The sequence below is a fragment of the Haplochromis burtoni genome, unplaced genomic scaffold (genome assembly GCF_018398535.1).
Source record: "Haplochromis burtoni strain Fernald_Lab_line unplaced genomic scaffold, NCSU_Asbu1 Contig_24, whole genome shotgun sequence".
NCBI lineage: Eukaryota > Metazoa > Chordata > Actinopteri > Cichliformes > Cichlidae > Haplochromis > Haplochromis burtoni.
This window is the reverse complement of record NW_024582385.1, coordinates 1,871,743-1,889,871: the sequence shown is the minus strand read 5'-3', so window position 1 is coordinate 1,889,871 and position 18,129 is coordinate 1,871,743. Positions and strand designations below refer to the sequence as shown.

Here is an 18,129-nt window from a genome sequence, read left to right as displayed (position 1 = left end):
TGGTCAAAGAGCAAGGGGCGGTGCAAACGGAAGACTCGAAACTGAGGCTAATTTAAAGGGATATGTCATGTTTTTCGTTTGATCTTTTTTTAAAACAAGATTTAGTGAAAGTCGGTAAAGGCTAACTAGCACTTTCCTGCACATTGTAATTCACTGCACACTTTAGTTGCACACTTTGAGGTACACTGAGTTTGCTGCTGGGGTTGTTCTGCTTGTGTGAAGTCACATGTGGTACAGTAAACCTGACCAAGTGTGGAAACTTTTAACACCAAGTAGGAAGTAAGTGCTCTCCTTATTTTTGTTTCTTTCTTATTTTTTATAGTTTCAGTCTGCTTATTTTAAAGAGTACTTTTTTACTTTACAATGCCATGACTTAAACGTTATCAATGCTACAGAAGACACTACTTTGATGCCCATCTAGCCCCAGTGAAACTAATTATATCCATGACTACAAAAGAAGTCACTGCAGCACAGCAGTGTATTTGTGTCATCACTTCTATCCAGTGGGGATTTGTCACCATGCCTATTTTGCTTAAAGGCCTTTTCCTGGAAAGCCTCATCTGCTACAGTACCTGGCAACAGTCTCATCTCACTTAATCAAGGACAGCACTGATGGTGAAAAGACAGCACCACTCCCAGTTATCTTTAGGTTCAACAAAACACGAAAGCATGCGTATGCAAAGCATATATTTATGTTTGGTGACCTCTGATAACCCATCTGAAAACCCTTCACTGCCTTGCATTCACACCCACAAGCCTGCTAGCATGAGCCCACTCATTACTGCTTAATCACTGAATTACGTTTAATCAGGTTCATTTTCACACCTCATTACTATTAATGGAACACCATTATTTGAACGGGTACTTCTGCGAAGAATTAAAGGCATGCCAAAAGGCTTGTAGAATTTTAGCAGGATTTTCACATTCAGACACATTCAGAGCCTTTTTTTTAGAATATGTCTTTGACAGCCAAAGCATCCTGTTGCTTTTTGATATTAGCAGAATGAAGACATGTGGGAAAATGGCAGGGAAGTTCTCACTCCTCCTTACTTGATTTTAATAGCTAAGATGGTTGGTTGTTAATGCCAGCATCATAGCAAGCACTGCCATGGTTACCTGAGTGGAAACCAAGCCATTAGGGACTCTGACTCCTCCCAGCCCATAATTCTCCTTGGACTCATAAACATGTTTACTTACAATGACACAGCCAAAGAATAGGCAAATCCATAATGCATTTATTTGACAAAAATAAAAGCATGCACTTCCTCTCACAGGTTGCATGAAAAGCAAAGACTTTGTTTGTCGTGTTTATGCTGATTATCCAGGTTGTTTCGCTGACAGCAATTTAAAACCCGCTTAAAAAAACATTTACCTCTTTCCAAAATTAATATACTTTTAGTAAATTAATAAGATGGTAACTGCAAATATCTAAATTCATATAATACTTACCTGTTGGATGCTGTAATTTTGTGGTACATTTGGGACCGTTGGGTCATTAAGGGGAGGGGAAAGATAGCCACAGAGGACTTGGTCTTTGACTACACCCTGAACAGTGCGCTGGTATCATTTCAAAGTGAAATATGGAGGTAAAATGTGGTGCTTAAATACATGGGTGAGATTCTGATGTTAAAATGAGTTGGATGTTCTCGTTTGGGGTGGCTGTGGCCCTGCTGGCTCTCTGTAGGGGACAGGACACTGTGAATGAAGGTAGGCCACGATGCCGACGACAGATTTACTCTAAACAGATGTTTTAACAAAACAGAATGTGACATTTATTTCGATTAAAGCCTTCACATTTCATTCAAAACTTTCCGAGCACATTAACATATAGGAGCAGTTTATTAGAGTGACTCAAAATGTTATTTTGCAGCAGTGTACAAGATACCAATGGAAACATCTGATATCAAAAAGATATATTTTATTTTCAGGAAATAGCCTGTGTCTGTCTGGCTACCACCTGTGCACTCATAACGAAACAAAGATTGTGAGTTTCCTGGTGGTGCACAAGGTTCCCTATTCAGTGTCAAAGCCTTGTGGCGGTTGGCTCCTCTGGAAGACTTGTAATGTTACAATGTACAGGATGATCCATCAGACTGAGTACAAGCTGGTGACGGAGCAGGTGATGGGATGCTGCTCTGGCTATGTGCAAGTTGGTCGTTACTGTGCCCTGCGTGAGTATACTGCACTGATCAGGATTAAAGAAAAGCACACATTGTTTTGTTCTTAGACTGTAGAAGACACTTTTTCTGTCTGCAAAATCTGATTATGTACCACACACACACACACACACACACACACACACTGTCTCTGGCCAGGCAGTCAGCGTGACCTTTCAGTGTGTGGTGCTGTGTGCAAGACACCAGATGGAAGCGCTGAAACTGCAATGCTACAAATATCTCACTGCTAATATATGGCCTGCAACATGTTATTTCCTTTGAATGAAGCTGTAAACAGGAGTGGTGAGTTTACTTCCAAGCCAGGATCCTGTCCAACTGCAGATGGATTGCATCCCAGTTCTGAGGAGTGTGACTTGGATATAGACTGTCCAGGCTGGCAAAAATGCTGCCAGAGATCTCACCACTCTTCCTGCAGTGATCCAGCAAGTTAGTATATATGTGATTTTGCATCCACATTGCATTTAAAGTGAATGTTCACCATGCATCTTACTGTGCTTTGTTTAAGCAAATGACAGTTTTAGAATAGTGCTAAAACGTAATGAGCGACTCAACTCACTGAGGCATTAAACTGAAATTTGCCGTTTTTGCTAAACTTCTATTGCCCAGCGTCTACGGTATATCAGCTAAACATGACAAACTGTTTTTATCTGTTAGTGCAGCTTTACTGCTGCCATCTTGGTGCTGATGTGGCCGCTCTGTTGATGTGTCATTTTCCTTGGTATTTTGTAAAATTTCAAAAATGAGCACTCAGAGAGGGCAGATCCCCCCGAAGGGCGAGGGCTACACTAAATGCATGCAAACACGGGGAAAACAGGCAAACTCCTCACTGTTGGTGGAATCGAACTCAGGACTTTCTCGCTGTGAGGCAACAGTGCTAACCACCATGCCACCGTCAAATGAAGTAAAGGAAAAAAATGCATCGGTTTTCTTACAGCAACAGTAAAAAGTTACAGAAACTGAAAGTGTTAACAAAAACACGCTCATATGTTCTGTGTCACGTTCAGCCGATGCAGACCGCGCACACGCTAAGAGTGCAGCAAAAAACAGACACACAAAAAAATTAAAAGAACATGTTGTCTTGACAACGGTGTGTTTCATTGCTTCTGGTGTTCGTACGTGTGTTCTTGTAAAATTACAGTGCCACCAAATTCTTTTACAAACTAATCTTAGTGACTTGGGGTAATCCACAGACCCCACAGTGTGTGTGCCATTTTCACTGGATCCCTTCCTGCTGAAGAAAATATGAAAGGAATAACTGCTGAGTCGTATATAGACCGCTTCAGCCTGTTCATATTTCATTTAGCAATTAAATAAATAAATCAGCTGATTTTCTTTTTTTTAACCAAGCTCTTAAGTGAGCCTGTAGGTCTTTCTCTGAAGCAGGGAGAAATCTGTCGACACTGATCTTTATATTGTATCATGTTAATCTCAGCAAATTACTCTGAGAATGGAGGAAACCGTTTGAATGCAACAGTGACAGTGAAGACAGACTACCAGCAACTGATGTCCAAGAATGAAGGGCTTCTGAATCACACAAGGCTGCTGCAAGCAATGGTAACACAACAGCTTCTATGGTCAAACTTCCTCCAGACATTTATAATGAGACTAGACTTCCAACATAAGCACTTTCTTGGTGGTCGCTTTTTTATGAAAATATGTTCGTCTGTGTCATCATCAGGTGACTGGAGCTCTGCAGTCTGATGTTTCTGTCTATTATCTCAGCACATGGCCTGTGCATCCCTACAGAACTGCCACCTCTCTGCTGATTGAGTGTAACTTCACTCTCTCGTTGTACAACGTCACATCGAAGCTGCATCGCCTTCTCGAACGCATAGAGGAAGTGTCTTCAATAACAGTGCAAGGTGAGGAGGCACTGTATGGCAGTTTTGACCTCTCTGCGGAGCTACTCGGCTTTTTTTCTTTTGAGAAATGACATTCTTGTAGAGTTTTGAGAATGATTCATGTGCAAAGAACACGGCGTTCAGGAAAAAATGACTCAGTCGCACCACAGTTTCCTTCTCCCACTACTTCTGTTTGAGTGACAGTCATCTGTGGGATGTTTCCTGCAACAGCGGAAAATAACACCAGAGCGATCGCACACGCACACACAGAGACAAACACACGTGCATGAACACACGAAACTCACACCCACACTCAGATATTTATCATAAATCAGTCATGCTTGCTACATTCCCACAAAACATGGCTCGCGTGCACGTCAAGCTGGCTTTTTCTCAGAGATAATTAATTTCCCTTTTTCTGTGCTGAAAGCCATTTATTTTTAGACACATCTGAATTTTCAAGCCTTTAAATGAAAGATGTGAGCAAGATAAGTGAATCCAGTCTTGACTTGCATAATGTGTTTCAAGTTCCAGTGATTTTTCCAGGGTCCCGAACAGATGTGGAGATTTTCTAAACAGCTTCCACTATAAACTATTGATTTATTTTCAGAAACACATTTGTTACAACTCATGCAAACACAACTGTAATTGAACAGCTTTTATGTATGTGTAATTATGATTGCTGCTTAACTCTTCCATATGTCTGCATTTTCATTGCAGATGTAGACGAGTGTGCACATTCTGCTCTTCGGCAGTGCTCGCTTTGGGCCGACTGCAACAACACAGTGGGTTCTTATGAGTGCGTCTGCCACCAAGGTTACATTGATGTTGACCCGAGCAACCCTGGAGCCCACTGCTCAGGTTTGACCGCACACTTGTGTGTGTGTTTGCAGTGCAGACGTAACCCTTTAAAGTCTGGACTGTGAGATAATTGCCAGATAATTAAAATGTTTATTTGCACATGACTTTGTTCCATTTTTGCTATGCGCACCAATTTGTGCAATTTATTTAGGTTTTTCAGAAACTAGCTCACACTTAACTTACACGTGCACAATGTATGTACACAGAGAAAGCAATCATATTGCTAAATATAACATCTGAACCTCGTTTGAAAGTGTTCTTTTTCTCAAGTGCTTCCAGTTACCCTATCCTCAAAATCCCCTGAGCCCTTACTTTTGTACTCGTAAGTGCAGCATCTCAGACAAGTACAATAGTTTAGATTCAGTCACTTTAGAAGTGACAAGAGGGATTTCCCCATCAGAAAGCCCCGAATAGAAACTGATAAGATTACAGTTAGACTGATCAAAGAGCTTTTTGGGGGGTTAAAGTTTATGCACAAGTTATTCTAATGCTAATGTATTGATGTTTGCTAGGTGGAGTAAATTTACAACATCCCATCATCACACACACACACACACACACACACACACACACACACACACACACACACAGACTATTAGAATAACTGACCTGTAGAACTAGAGGTGGAAGCTGAGTGAGAAAAAATGAAGATTTCTCTCAGTTTTACTCAGATCCGCCCACCATCAGCCTTTTTTGGGTAAAATATCAAACAAGAAAAAAGAAAACAAGTCTCAAAAGATAGTTTTCTTGTTAAAAGCAGAAAAAGGTCAATTACTAATCACCTACTGACAGCTGTGTGAAAACATTAAGGAACACAGAGGCTATGGAGGCCTTGTTTTGGAACAAAGCTGTGGTTAACAGACTGCCTCCTTAATCTGAAACGGCTGCACAATAATATGTGTCAGAGTTGTTCTTCAAGTCAGACAAACCTACTCGAACAAGGAAATTGTGGTTAGTTTTAAAGGCTTAGCTAGCTCACAACAAAGTTGCCACACTTGTCATATTTTGTGAAGATGGTCCTTCCTCATAAATGATCCACAATGTTCTGCTATTACTGCTTTGTAACGACACAGTTTCTAAAGTGACCTCTGTTGGCTGTGTGACTAACAACATGTAAATTGTCTGTTCACCACTGATGAGTGGAGGAGGGCGGAGTCAGGTCTTCAGTCTTCATGCTGGAAAGCTTGAGAATGGTTCTTACAAAGATGGTGTTTATTAACCCAAGTCACCAATCAATGTAAAGACAGTTTAGAGTAAAAGTGTATTTTTGATCCATGACTCTACTTACCTACTTATTTTTTTTGCTCTTTTAAAGTGGAAACACTATATGTTGTTTCTAATTACTACACGTCTGTGATGTGAGTCACACAGTGGTATTTACACCAGAAACTTAGAGTCCAGCCGTCCACTTGTTGTTCTTTGCTCCCAGCTGACACTGGAGTGTGGCCCACCGCCCTGACCAGCCCTGCATTGATGAACACAACCTATCCCCCTGCTTCCAGTCGCACACAAGGCCCTCCTGGATACAACACAACAGATTTCTTCACATCCACTGAGATCAGCGTGACTGCGGCTCCGAGTAATACGACCTCTGTCTCTTGGAATTCATCACAAGCTTCGCTGTGGACGAGTTCTGCATCTCACAGCCAAATGAATACAGCTGTGGAGTCAGCTCATCCAGCGACAACATGCTGTGAGAAATATTCTGTTTTCATCTAAAGTTTACATGAAATCTCCATCTCTTGATTGGAAGGGTGTCCAAGCCAGAAAGAGAGGGATATTTGGGTTTAACAAGCATTTATTTATAATTTGACATCATTTACACTGAAGCTCATCCTCTTTGGAGGAGTCTTAAATTGTTATTCTCATACCTGTAAAAAAATTTCAGCTATTTTTACTCGAGTATTTATTTTTCAGACTACTTTTTACATTTCTTCTGTGCATTTTTATCATGTTCACATGACGTTCGCATCTTCCTGGTACATTTGATGTTTAACCTCCATTTGTGGATCGCACAGCAAACTGTGATTTCTGGAAGTGTTCCTGAGCCCATGCAGCGACTTCCTTGCCAGATTATTCCTGGTTTTAATGTAGTGCTGCCTGGTGACATCCAATATTTGTCCTTTGCGCACAGAGATTTCATCATTTCTTCAGATTCTTGGAATCCTTTGTTGCAGGTGTAACAGCATTTTAGAGATATTTTGCTGCCATCAAATTCAAAATGAGATAATATTTTAATATTCCTTTGTGTGAAAGTTTCTGGATCTGGCTTGCACAGACCGAATAAGACTGGCCTAAAATGGTGTAGGATTAAACTGACAGGATGTAAAAAGTAAAATAATGCATTTTTAAGATGTTCTTTTTTGTTACTCTTGACAGGCTTAGACTAGCTGTGGTGTTTGTTTCCAGTCACTGTGCAAAACAAGGCTGGATGCTATTCCCTAAGACAAACCGCACAGATGTGGGAGTGGCATATTTCCACGCAACAACCAGCAAGAAAGCAGATTCAGATTAATGACAAGCGATTCCCCTGTCTGTCCTCTCCCTCAGCTCCCCCCAGCATCAGCAGCTTATGGTCTGCTAATGTTACTGGAACGTCCTTCTCTGTCTGCTGGTCCAATCATGCCGAGACAAAACAGACTTACCTGGTTGTTCTAAGGAAAGGGTCAGAGGTCATTCAGACTCAGAAAATCAGTGATACCACGATAGAGGTGAGCGGACTGAAGCCTGGACTGCTCTACAATGTTACCGTCACACCTCGTGCCTGCGGAAATCAAGGAGCCCCTCTTCACATCTCAGTAAAAACCTGTAAGTATTGGGATGTTGTTACATTGACGTTCATATTTTGATATATATGTTCAAAGTACTCGAGAGCTGCCAATCTATGTGACAGCTCCAGTAACTTTCAGTACAGCTTTACCTTTGTTTATAACTGTTTGTTATGCAGTCATATTGTTGTTATGGCTGATTGTGATGGTGCTTTTAAAAAAGTAAGGAAACACTTACATGACACCTTGGATCTTGATGTACGAAATATTCAGGCTGAACTTTTTATTTTGTTGAGAACAAATAGATGTAAAAAAAAAAGAGTTGAAAACAAACCATCAACCCTTTGAGTGCTGGATTCAAAATGACTTTAAAAAATCGAATTGTTCAAGTGTTCCCTTGTTTTTTATTCATTTGTATTTATTTATTATATTTTTGCAGTAGATTTTGCCTGAACCAGAAGAACGAAACTGACTAATTGACTAAAAATGCTGAAAAACACTTTTTGTCATTTTTCTTTCTGTGTGTGTCTCTGCATGGAGACACACACTTCTCAGGAAACAGTGATATTTTCCACCAGAGGCTTTCATTTCCACCTCCACTTGTTGTTCTTTGCTCCCAGCGATATTATAGAAATGTTATATTGCCAAATAGCATTGTGACAATATGTAACCTATAACATTATTATAACACTTAACACTGTTTTTTGGATATCTGCATGGTTATTATTAGAAGAAGAAATCATAAAATGTGTTACTGTCATAAGAGAAAAGTGAAAACAGAAGGAAACTGGAGTTGTTTAAGTTGGTGAAGCTGTTTGGCGTCACATCCAAGACGCTTCTTCAGTTCTAACAACAACAGGTAGGAAGCCTCTTGGATGTGAAGCCAAACGGTGTCACAGCTTAAAGAAGCTCAGTTGCCTTTTTCCCGAGCTTTTAAGACTCCTGTTACCTGCATGACTGAGAATCTAGACACACAGAGATGCATTACTTTCCCCTCAGAAGTCAAAATGTAGGTCAAATCTTTATTTCTCCTCTGTGGAAGTATTTTCAGAAAAAGAACAACAAGAATACTGGAAGTGTTTTTTTGTCTGAGCCACAAGTGAAGAAAGTGACTGACCCAGATTTCTGAAAATAAGAACATAGCCACAGTTACCACCCTGAGGGAGTGAGGAGTACAGCAGTTTAATTGTCTTTAATGACTAATGCGTGATGAAGAAAAGAATCAGTGTTTTATCAAAAGGCCTGGGGTCAGTAGGACGGTCGACATTTATGTGGTAAATGTGGTTATTGTGCATAATAAAGGTTTTCTTTGTAGACGCTCAGACTCTCGATGCCACAACACGACTTACCAACATAAAGTTCACAGCTGACCTCCAGAACACCAGCAGTCAGGCGTACAAAACCCTCAGTGAGAGTATAACAGAAGAGGTAAGTATCCAGTGACTGAATGTGATGTGCAAATGAAAACACAAACTTGAGCCTGTTTCCTGTGTCACCAACCAGATCTACCAGTCTGTGTCTCCAGAGGTGAAAGCCATGGTGGATTCAGGCCAGGTCAGGATCGAGATCAGAAACTTTTCCCCGGGGAGCGTGATGGTCAACTTCACCATAGTGTTTATCCCAAGTCAAAGCCTGGACATAAGCAATGTGTCCACAGCAGTTCTGCAGTCCCTGACGAACAGCTCGACATACACAGTAGATCAAAACAGCACAAGTCTAAATGGTATGTGTCTTTATATTTCTTATTCTAATGCTGTGGGCTGTTAGTGGTACACTGCTGGGGAAATGCTTCAAAGAGGGAGTGCTGAGTTTGACATTATAGCAAATTAGCGTCAAAGACTTACTCGCGGTGTTAGCAAATGTTTTATTTTTACTGAAATCACAGCACAGAAAAGAAAGAAGGCACTGGAGGTGGCCCAATATATAAATGGGGCCATGATGGTAGAAGCCACATATTAAAACTTTCATAAATCTTCATAAAATAGATATATTGTGTTTGTGCATTTGACTAGTGAGAGTCAGGGGGCCAGCCTACTACAAATCACAGCAGTTAATGTTTGTGCTGCAGACTATAGGAGATTACATCTCTGGAGACGTGCCTGAGAAGTTGCAGTATAGGCTAAGGTGAGAAGTAGAAATGGGGCCTTAATCATCCTGCAGCAGCCATTCACAGTCTTTGTACCAAACAGTTTTCTTGGTAGCTTTTGATTAAAATATAGCCAGCAGTCATTTTATTGTTTTATTGTTCTGGGATGTCCATTAACGAGTGAAAGGCAGCTGCAATCTTCATGTCTGTTAATGTGAACCAAACTTAACTAAAACTAACTGAAAACTGAAACTCGACATGAAGAAATCATTTAACTAAACTAAAATCTAGATTTTTGAAAATAAATAAATAATTAAATGACTGAAATTATTTCATGGACCTGAAAAAACCTCACTGAACTATAGCAGAAATATCCTGTTCACGTGTTTACTGAACGGGACGGCCGAGTCAGCGTTTCAGAACGTGTTGTGTTTTTATTGTACGTTTGCCGATTCTCTGCAGTCTTGCTTCAGACATGTGCGCTCCACATACTTTCTCTCTTGGCACAATATGTTAGAATAACTATGAAGCTGCGTTGTGGAATCCAGAAATTCTGGATGTCGACTGATGCTTTGACTTAAAAGGCAATATTTCTTGGTCGCTGTTGCCTCATGTTAATTTTCTCAGCTTTATGGAAATACAACACAAATGATGCACAAAGTCATAATGCTCTAACTGCACAATGTTTTTTAGTACATACCATTCAAAAGACCTAAGTGCACTAAAAGTATTAGCAAAACCTTTTTGTGTCTCAAAAGCAACATTTTGGAAATTCAAAGTAATTAAAGTAACATCTAAATCATCAGCCAATAACATAATACCTGACTCTATTTTTTTATTTCTGTGTCTGTAGATTTTAATGAATGTGCTTCGGGGGAAAATGATTGTTCCCAGTCGGCCACATGTAACAACACCTGGGGCTCCTATACATGTGTTTGCCTGTTCGGGTTTACTGACAACGACCCAGAGAGACCTGGACGGGTCTGCCAAGGTAGATGTAAAAACTCATTTATACACATTACATGTAAAACAGAATATCTTTGTAACCAGCGAGCATTGTCTCGTGCAGCACCTACAACCTTAGAAACAGCGGCACCGCCCCTGACGACAGCTGTAACCACTTCAACTACTGCTCCAGAAATAACCACAGACAGTATATCAACAAGTCACATGGTTTTCACAACAATCTCAACTGTTGCTCAAGCTTCCACCATCACTACCCCGACAACCAGTACTTCCCTAACAGCCATCCCCGCCTCTACAATTGCCACAACAACTGCTACCAGCTCAACAAAAAGTACCACTGCTCTGGGATCTGCCACCGACGACTCTATCCAAGAAGCCCTCTCAGTCCATTGCAGACTTGCGGCCATCACTGTGACTGTCACTAAGAATTTTCTTCTGAGCTCCATGATCCAGGAGAGTGCACTTTACTTGGGCACGGTGGGCTGTGGCATCAATGGCGGCAATGACACGCACGTGGAGCTGACCGTGGCCTGGAATGAGTGCGACACTAAACTTGTGCAAGTGAGTTTTTCTCCTCTGCATTTGGGAAACCTCCTGAATCCCCTGTGCTCTTGTTTTTTGTATACTAGCTTGCCATTGTCTTCTTCAGCTAAGTACGAAGTATAAAAAAGTATGAAAACCAACACTCTGCTCTTTCTGCCGTGTCGGTATTTCAGAATGAAACCCACTACATAGCCTCTGTAAACCTGCTTGACACTATGGATCCATACACTTCACCAACGGGAGCAACAGAGGTGCCCAGAAAACAGCTGGAAGTCCCAATCATGTGTACCTACATGAAGAGCATGCTTATTTCTGCAGACCTTAGCCCCATGGGGTAAGTGCCATGAGTACTGTCCCGAATACTCATTATATTTTATTATTTTTCAAATCAGTAACCCCTTGATAACTGATACAGCTGACAAATGCCTCAAGAGGAAACAGCATCGAGAGATAAAGAACTACTTCTCCAGAACAGAATATTGACACATTCAAAAAGTACCTACTTGAGCAATGTCACAGAGAGGCAGTGTTGCTGTTCAGAATATCAGCACAGCGGGGATTTGATTGCTGCTGCTGCATTTACACAGCAGTTTCACGAGCAGCCTTTATTAGCTGACAGTAACAAGCAACAACAGACTGGGATAAATTCTTTGTTAGTATATTCAGGACCCTGAACTGCGTTTCATAAACAGCTGTCATTGGTATGAAGGTTTAAACAAGAATGAATCCCAAGATAGAGGCTGATACTGTAGAGCTCCCATTTAGTTATATAAATGGACTTAACTGAGGCTGAAAGCTGCTCAGCACTCATCAGTGTTGCCACCGTAGGCTATCGCCATTCTTAATATCCTATTGAGCATAAGTCTGATAGGTGTTTAGCTTATTTACTTCACTTAAACTCTCATGTCCCACTTTCACTGAATGCAGTTATATTGTGCATTAGTGGCATAAACTGATAAATATTTCATTTTTAATATTTTGTATAGTTTATATTGTATTCATTATACCTACAATTCATTCCCATCCATATCCAGGTATGACATAATTAAAATCACAGGATCGGGGTCATTGCAGATGAGCGTGCATCTGTTGGACAGTGCAGTGCCTCTGCCCTACAACTACAGCCTGTCCCGTGAGCAGCCCGTGGTAGTGGAGGTCAGACTCAACACCTCTTCAGATCACATTAAAGTAGTCATCAGCAAGTGCTGGTGCACTCCCACCCCAAACCCCGTAGACGCCTACAGCCATGTCTTCCTGGAGAAAAGGTCTGTTTCCCAGCTACAGCTTTATTTAGCTTACTCATACTGTTACCACTATGATTATTGTTAACTCAGACAACTTTAATCTGGAGTTAAGATCTCAGATGGGGTTGACTTGGCCAACATATGCATTGGTAACACACGTTATATAAAAATGTGTCATTTAAAAAGTCAAAACTCTACAAATTAAGTTCCTGACAGTTTCTGTCTCAACGAATAAACATCTGTGGTTTTAAGTTGATAGGAAAACTTGTTCTGGATGATAGAAATGATAGGTAGGTAGCTTCATTTGTCAGCATATGATTAACTTGGGGCTTCACACTTTTTAAAACAAGATGCAAATGTGACCAGCTTCTGTGGGGTGACACGTAAAAAACTTCTTCCCCTCCCTAAAAGGAAGTCTTTCACAAGGCCTGAAACCAGGCCCTTCCATTCTTTTATCATTACAAAGACAGAACAAGACAAGGATTCATATTGTGTCGCTCATTTTGTTAGTTACTGTCTAAAGCTACAGTCAGCAGGAGGTTAGCTTAGCTTCTGCTTCTGCTGGAAGTCTGGAAACTTCTTTTAATCCCTGCAACACAACATTCAAGTATGCATTGAGCCATTGTGTAGTTACGTTCTATGGGAGGTGCACGTCGGGTTAAATAGGTATTCAGTTAAGATGAAGTTGCAGTTATGTTGTAAGTTACCACGTAAATCTGATGCACATATAAGGGTAAAGCTAGCTAGCCTAGCCCCATTCAGATACAAGAAAATCTGACTCCCATTGTCTCACTGCAAAACACGTGTCAGCGGAGGCATTTGTGAAACAAATGAACTAAATTATATGAATTAATGAGCTGCATAGTTGCCAGGGGGCCAGTTTTGTTACTGTGTCTGTTCGCATCACCTTTTTTTCCATTTCTACGAGCAAACTTAGAATCTCCAGCTTCATATTTACAATATTTGTTTTCTAGTGATCAGTTTCAAACACCTGGTACTTAGATGTATGGCAGGGACATGGAAAATGTGGTGGTCACGATATCATCTACTGAACCCTCCCCCCCAAAATCTCCCACATGCAGCAGTGTTGACGAGAAGGCATTTTCTGATTCACAGCTAAAGGTCCCTCCATTCAAATGAAATTCATCTTTGAGCAGGATTTAAGAAAAAAAAAGTGCCATCAAAAGTGACAATGAGTCAGTGCGGTAGCTAAATCTGTGTTAAAGCCTTCTGCAAAGCGATAATAAGAGAACCAGCAGATTATTCAGCTGTCTATATATTTAGCACGATGCTTTCTAATAATAGTTTTTGATCAGGTGCAGTTAAGTTCATCAGTCAGCCCCACTGTCTGTGTCTCCACAGCTGTTCCCTGAATGCATTCACCAAAGTGATGATGAACGGGAACTCCAGCACGTCCCGTCTGTCCGTGCAGATCTTCTCCTTTGTCAACCTGAAGGTGATCTATGTGCACTGCAAGGTTCAGATCTGCCTGCAGACTGAGTCGAATAGCTGCGTGCCAGTGAGTGCTTTCTACTCCACAATACATTTCATGCAACCCTGCAGCTTTGACCCTGCTTAGACTAAAAGCAGTTAATGCAACATAAACTCGGCTCACGTTTTGTTGCAGGACTGTCACCAGAGAACAGCTCGATCTGTAAATGCACTTGGAACAAGGTTCGGTTCAGCTGGGCCTCTGATGAATTCAGATGAAGGTGTGTATTTTTACACAGTATCTGCTTTGAAAACACTCCGCTCCAGAGTGTTGGAGCACGGCTGATTTCACCTGGATGCTTCTTTTGTGCTTCAGTTGGAAGTGTAATGACACTTCAGCTTGCACTCAACACGGACCGTTTTAAAAGTAGAAAAGCTATTTAAATCTTCAGTGGCCATTATAAATCTGGCTCTCACTTCATCTCAGCATTTAAATGGGCCATCTATAGCTGTTGAATTAAGTCAGTAGTGCAGCTGTCGCTATTATCAGTGTGGTGGAGAGGAAAGTTCAACTAGCTTGATGGAAAACATTTATCCATCTATCCATGTTCTTAACTAGCCATCGCTAGGAAAGGGTTGGCTGCTTTTATCATGACACACTCACGAGGGGAACATTTTTTTAAACATTATTTTTATGTAAGGGAGCTGGAAATGTTTGTTTTAAGAGCCAGTGAGTAAGGTTTTGGTATTTCTGTCATCATATACTGCTTGTCTGCATGTTTGTACTTCTTCAGCCTTGGTTCATATATTCCTGCAGAGCCCTTGGATAAGGAGCTGAGCACTCTAAATGTAGTTGGGCTTTCCATTCTGGGAATTTGCTTGTCGCTCTTCTTCATCTGTTCCCTCGCCTGCCTCTTCTACTGCCAGAGGAACCGCATCGGACACTACAATTTTAACGTCAAACCCAAAGAGGAGAAGTTCACCTACCTTGCCTATAACACCTAATGACAGCCCCTGCACCCACAGGCACACAATTAGAAGAGATTAGACGTGCTGTCGCTGCTTTTACGCTACACCTGCCACCATGTGTCACTGTTGCACCATTCACCCTTTATCGTGTACATGAAACTATTATGTACAGTTTGAATTTAAATTCCACCTGCACCTTCTTTGTATAATTAAGATATTCAAACGATAGAGTGGTTGTATACAGCGATGTCAAATGTAGAAACTATCAATATTTCATGCATGACATATTTAATGACTGCAGAGAATCAGATACCAAGTAACTATGCAAGTGTTGGTCTCTGTATCCTATTCTTACAGTCAAACGTGTTCATAGCTGCCTCTTTAAATCATGTTATTTATGCTATTTTTTTGCTGTCTGTTATCTATTGTGTTTACTGACACATAATTTGTGCTCTAAGTGGTGAGACAATAAACACGTCCTGTATAAACTCAGACACTTGGGGGTGCTGCTAACACAGTTCTTCATTAAAAAAAACAGTCCAAGATGGCTTCCTGCACTCAGAGTAAACACGAGCGTTTACAGGGGACGATGTGAGGCGGTGGATTCAGAAAAAACGAAAAATTTACAGTCCCGCTTTTATTCGGTTGGCTGGAGGTTGTGCTGTCAGTTTCTCCTTTACCCAGATCAGCGGTTAATGAAAACATCTCATATGAGCCTTTCTCAGCAGAGAAGAGCCAAAGATGAGAGCCCAGCTTTTCTTTCACACTTTGCATAATCCGACATTGTCACGGGGTCAGAAATGCAGCAGCGATGGGGGTGAATACTAAAAAGAGGAGAGGCTTTCTCTTTCATGGGAGGTCCCTGGAGACCTGCGGTGAAGGAGGGCTTACTACCATCTGGAGTGCAGCAAATGCTCCGCCTTCTCATTAACCCATTCAGCCTCACAGTCTGAAACCTGGCAACCCATCGCTATGGCAACAGCTCTGTGCAGGGATGGAGGGGAATGACGGATGCAGCAAGAAGGAGCGAGAGCAGCAGTGATCAAAGCAGAGGAATGGCTGCAGCTCAGGAGCTTCTATTTCTTCCTTTCAGACAAACCACGTGATGACGTTATATCACACACAGCACATTCCTGGGCTTCATCTCTGCTGCTGAGTGTTTCGGTAATGGTTTCCAGTTAGTCTCTGGACAGCACTATATTTCAAATGTGCAGGTGTTTAATAATTTAGAAGCAACTCACACACACACACACACACACACACACACACACACACACACACACACACACACACACACACACACACACACACACACACAGTGTCAATTATCCCAGTTTTTAAACACAAATAACTTGTGTCTGTTGAGTGCTTTCTAAATTTACGAGTCAGGAGCGTGACAGTGCCGTGAATTACTTTTCCAACTTTGTGCGTCTGTATTCTGGGAGGCAGTAATGGCTGTAACATGATCCACGTCTCCACAGTCCTTCCTGTTTTCCTCCTCCTGCATCCTACACCAGTCTCTCTGCCTCACTGTTCATCCCGTAACAGCGGCTCTGAAACAGTGATTGGTTCTGCTTCATGATCTATGGCTGTAAATGTGCTTTCTCTCACACGGGTCATTACTAATTAAACATCCTGATCCCGATTGTATTTTCATAGAGCACATTAACACTGTCCCTCAGGCATCTGGCCAGTGTAATGGCTTTGTAATCTTCAGAGGTGAGAGATATAATTATGCTGTCCGTGAACTATTAGAAAATACCTCTCACTTGATATACAACATCTAATTCTCAGTCAGTTCCATCAGTTTGTTTCAGTTGTGAAAAACATTTACTCCAGTATGTTTTTCATGTATTTCATAATTGCAGTTTCTAGTCAAAGAATTTAATGCAAAGTTATAGACTATGTTAATCAACAGTGAAACTGTTACCAAAGGATATCCTATAGTTACTTGCTAGGCACGATGCATTTACACTCAGTAATCTGGAATTTCAATGACCAGTTGAACATTGTGTTTTTCTTCTAATTGGGAGCAGATGAGTTTAGCAGAGTTTTCTTTTTTTGAAAATTCAAAAAGAGCTGCTCTTCATCCACATTCAAAAAAGTCTGGGTCTCCTAGCTGAGGTACACCGAGCATGCTCAACTGGGAGGAGAACCTGGACTGGAGATTATAATCTGGAGAGATTATGGCTACGTTCACTCTGCAGGTCTTGATGCTCAATTCCGATTTTTTGATCAAATCCGATTTTTTTGTCTGCTCGTTCACACTGTACATAATAATGTAGATAACCTAATAATGATCCTTATTGCTGTTTTAGAGGAGCGCTGCTTCAAAGGATAGCTGCAGATTTCTGTCAGAATCTGCAGATTATACAGAACAAAGAAAATGTTCACATTGTCTTACTAACAGTTTCACTAACATCTACACTGGAGGGCCAGGAAGTGTTCGTGATGTCTTCTCCGGCGCTGATAATTGGCGTCTGTTTCTTATCTCGCTCTTGCTTATGTAACAGACAATAAACCACATATGAAATATGAGTTAGTGACATGTTCTGCTTTTTTGTGCAGAACGTGTCACTTTGTTGATGCAATGATATCTAGTGTTTGCAGACTTACCAGCGTAGTAAAAGAGTCAAGTCTAGTGAGGGTCTAAATTTTCACCCAGGAATGATACACACCAACCTGTTTGAGAACAACTAGTCCCGGTTTGTTTAACTGTTGTTCGCTGGAGCGCTGAGTATCAAGATTTGTCTGTGGCACAGAGACAAAAACTGAAACAGGATCTGAAAGCTGGCATTTAATGCCCGGTCAGATCTAGTTCAGTCTAATCTAATTCTTTGATCAGATAGTTCCGGGTTTAATTGAATGTAATTGGAATTTTAGACCACTTTGTCCTCTTGCAGATCTTCTTATGCACACCATCAGTGTAGGTATCTTTGTACAGCACTTAGGCACAATAGATCATTCAAAGCAAGTAAAAAGGAAGAAAAGAAAAATCCATGGAGGTAACATAGCAAACCTTTTGATTTTCCACACACAGCAAATACCTTCAAGGCTCTTTACAAAAGAGGCTGTTTTAGACATCTTTGAGTTCTTGATAGAGTGTATCATCAAGCACTCACATGGGATTTTCAGGTGTGTTCTGCCAGTTGTCTTCTTGATCTTCTAACCTCAGCAGAAGTCTGGTACCAAACCTAAGAGACTCTAATCATCACACCCTGATGATCATATTCCTCTTTAACA

General features: G+C 41.1%; 1 protein-coding gene across 1 annotated transcript; it reads left to right on the top strand.

Annotated features, from left to right (window-relative positions):
* Positions 1-48: 48 nt before the first annotated feature.
* On the top strand, positions 49-17,144 carry umodl1 (uromodulin-like 1). Its single transcript, XM_042218835.1, has 17 exons — positions 49-1,707; positions 1,929-2,171; positions 2,445-2,603; positions 3,610-3,731; positions 3,856-4,039; positions 4,739-4,879; positions 6,309-6,572; positions 7,430-7,687; positions 8,963-9,075; positions 9,151-9,370; positions 10,587-10,724; positions 10,803-11,260; positions 11,416-11,576; positions 12,277-12,507; positions 13,849-14,005; positions 14,114-14,198; positions 14,735-17,144. The coding sequence occupies exons 1-17, from the start codon at positions 1,632-1,634 to the stop codon at positions 14,920-14,922; spliced, it is 3,198 nt and encodes a 1,065-aa protein (XP_042074769.1). The 5' UTR covers positions 49-1,631; the 3' UTR covers positions 14,923-17,144.
* Positions 17,145-18,129: the final 985 nt, after the last annotated feature.

What these genes read in the sequence shown, in the direction of transcription:
- umodl1 (XM_042218835.1), top strand. Translation starts at nt 1,632, where the DNA reads ATGAGTTGGATGTTCTCGTTTGGGGTGGCTGTGGCCCTGCTGGCTCTC. An exon ending in TCACATCTCAGTAAAAACCT is followed by an intron (nt 7,688 to 8,962) that starts GTAAGTATTGGG and finishes TTTTCTTTGTAG; the next exon opens with ACGCTCAGACTCTCGATGCC. An exon ending in AGTCGAATAGCTGCGTGCCA is followed by an intron (nt 14,006 to 14,113) that starts GTGAGTGCTTTC and finishes GTTTTGTTGCAG; the next exon opens with GACTGTCACCAGAGAACAGC.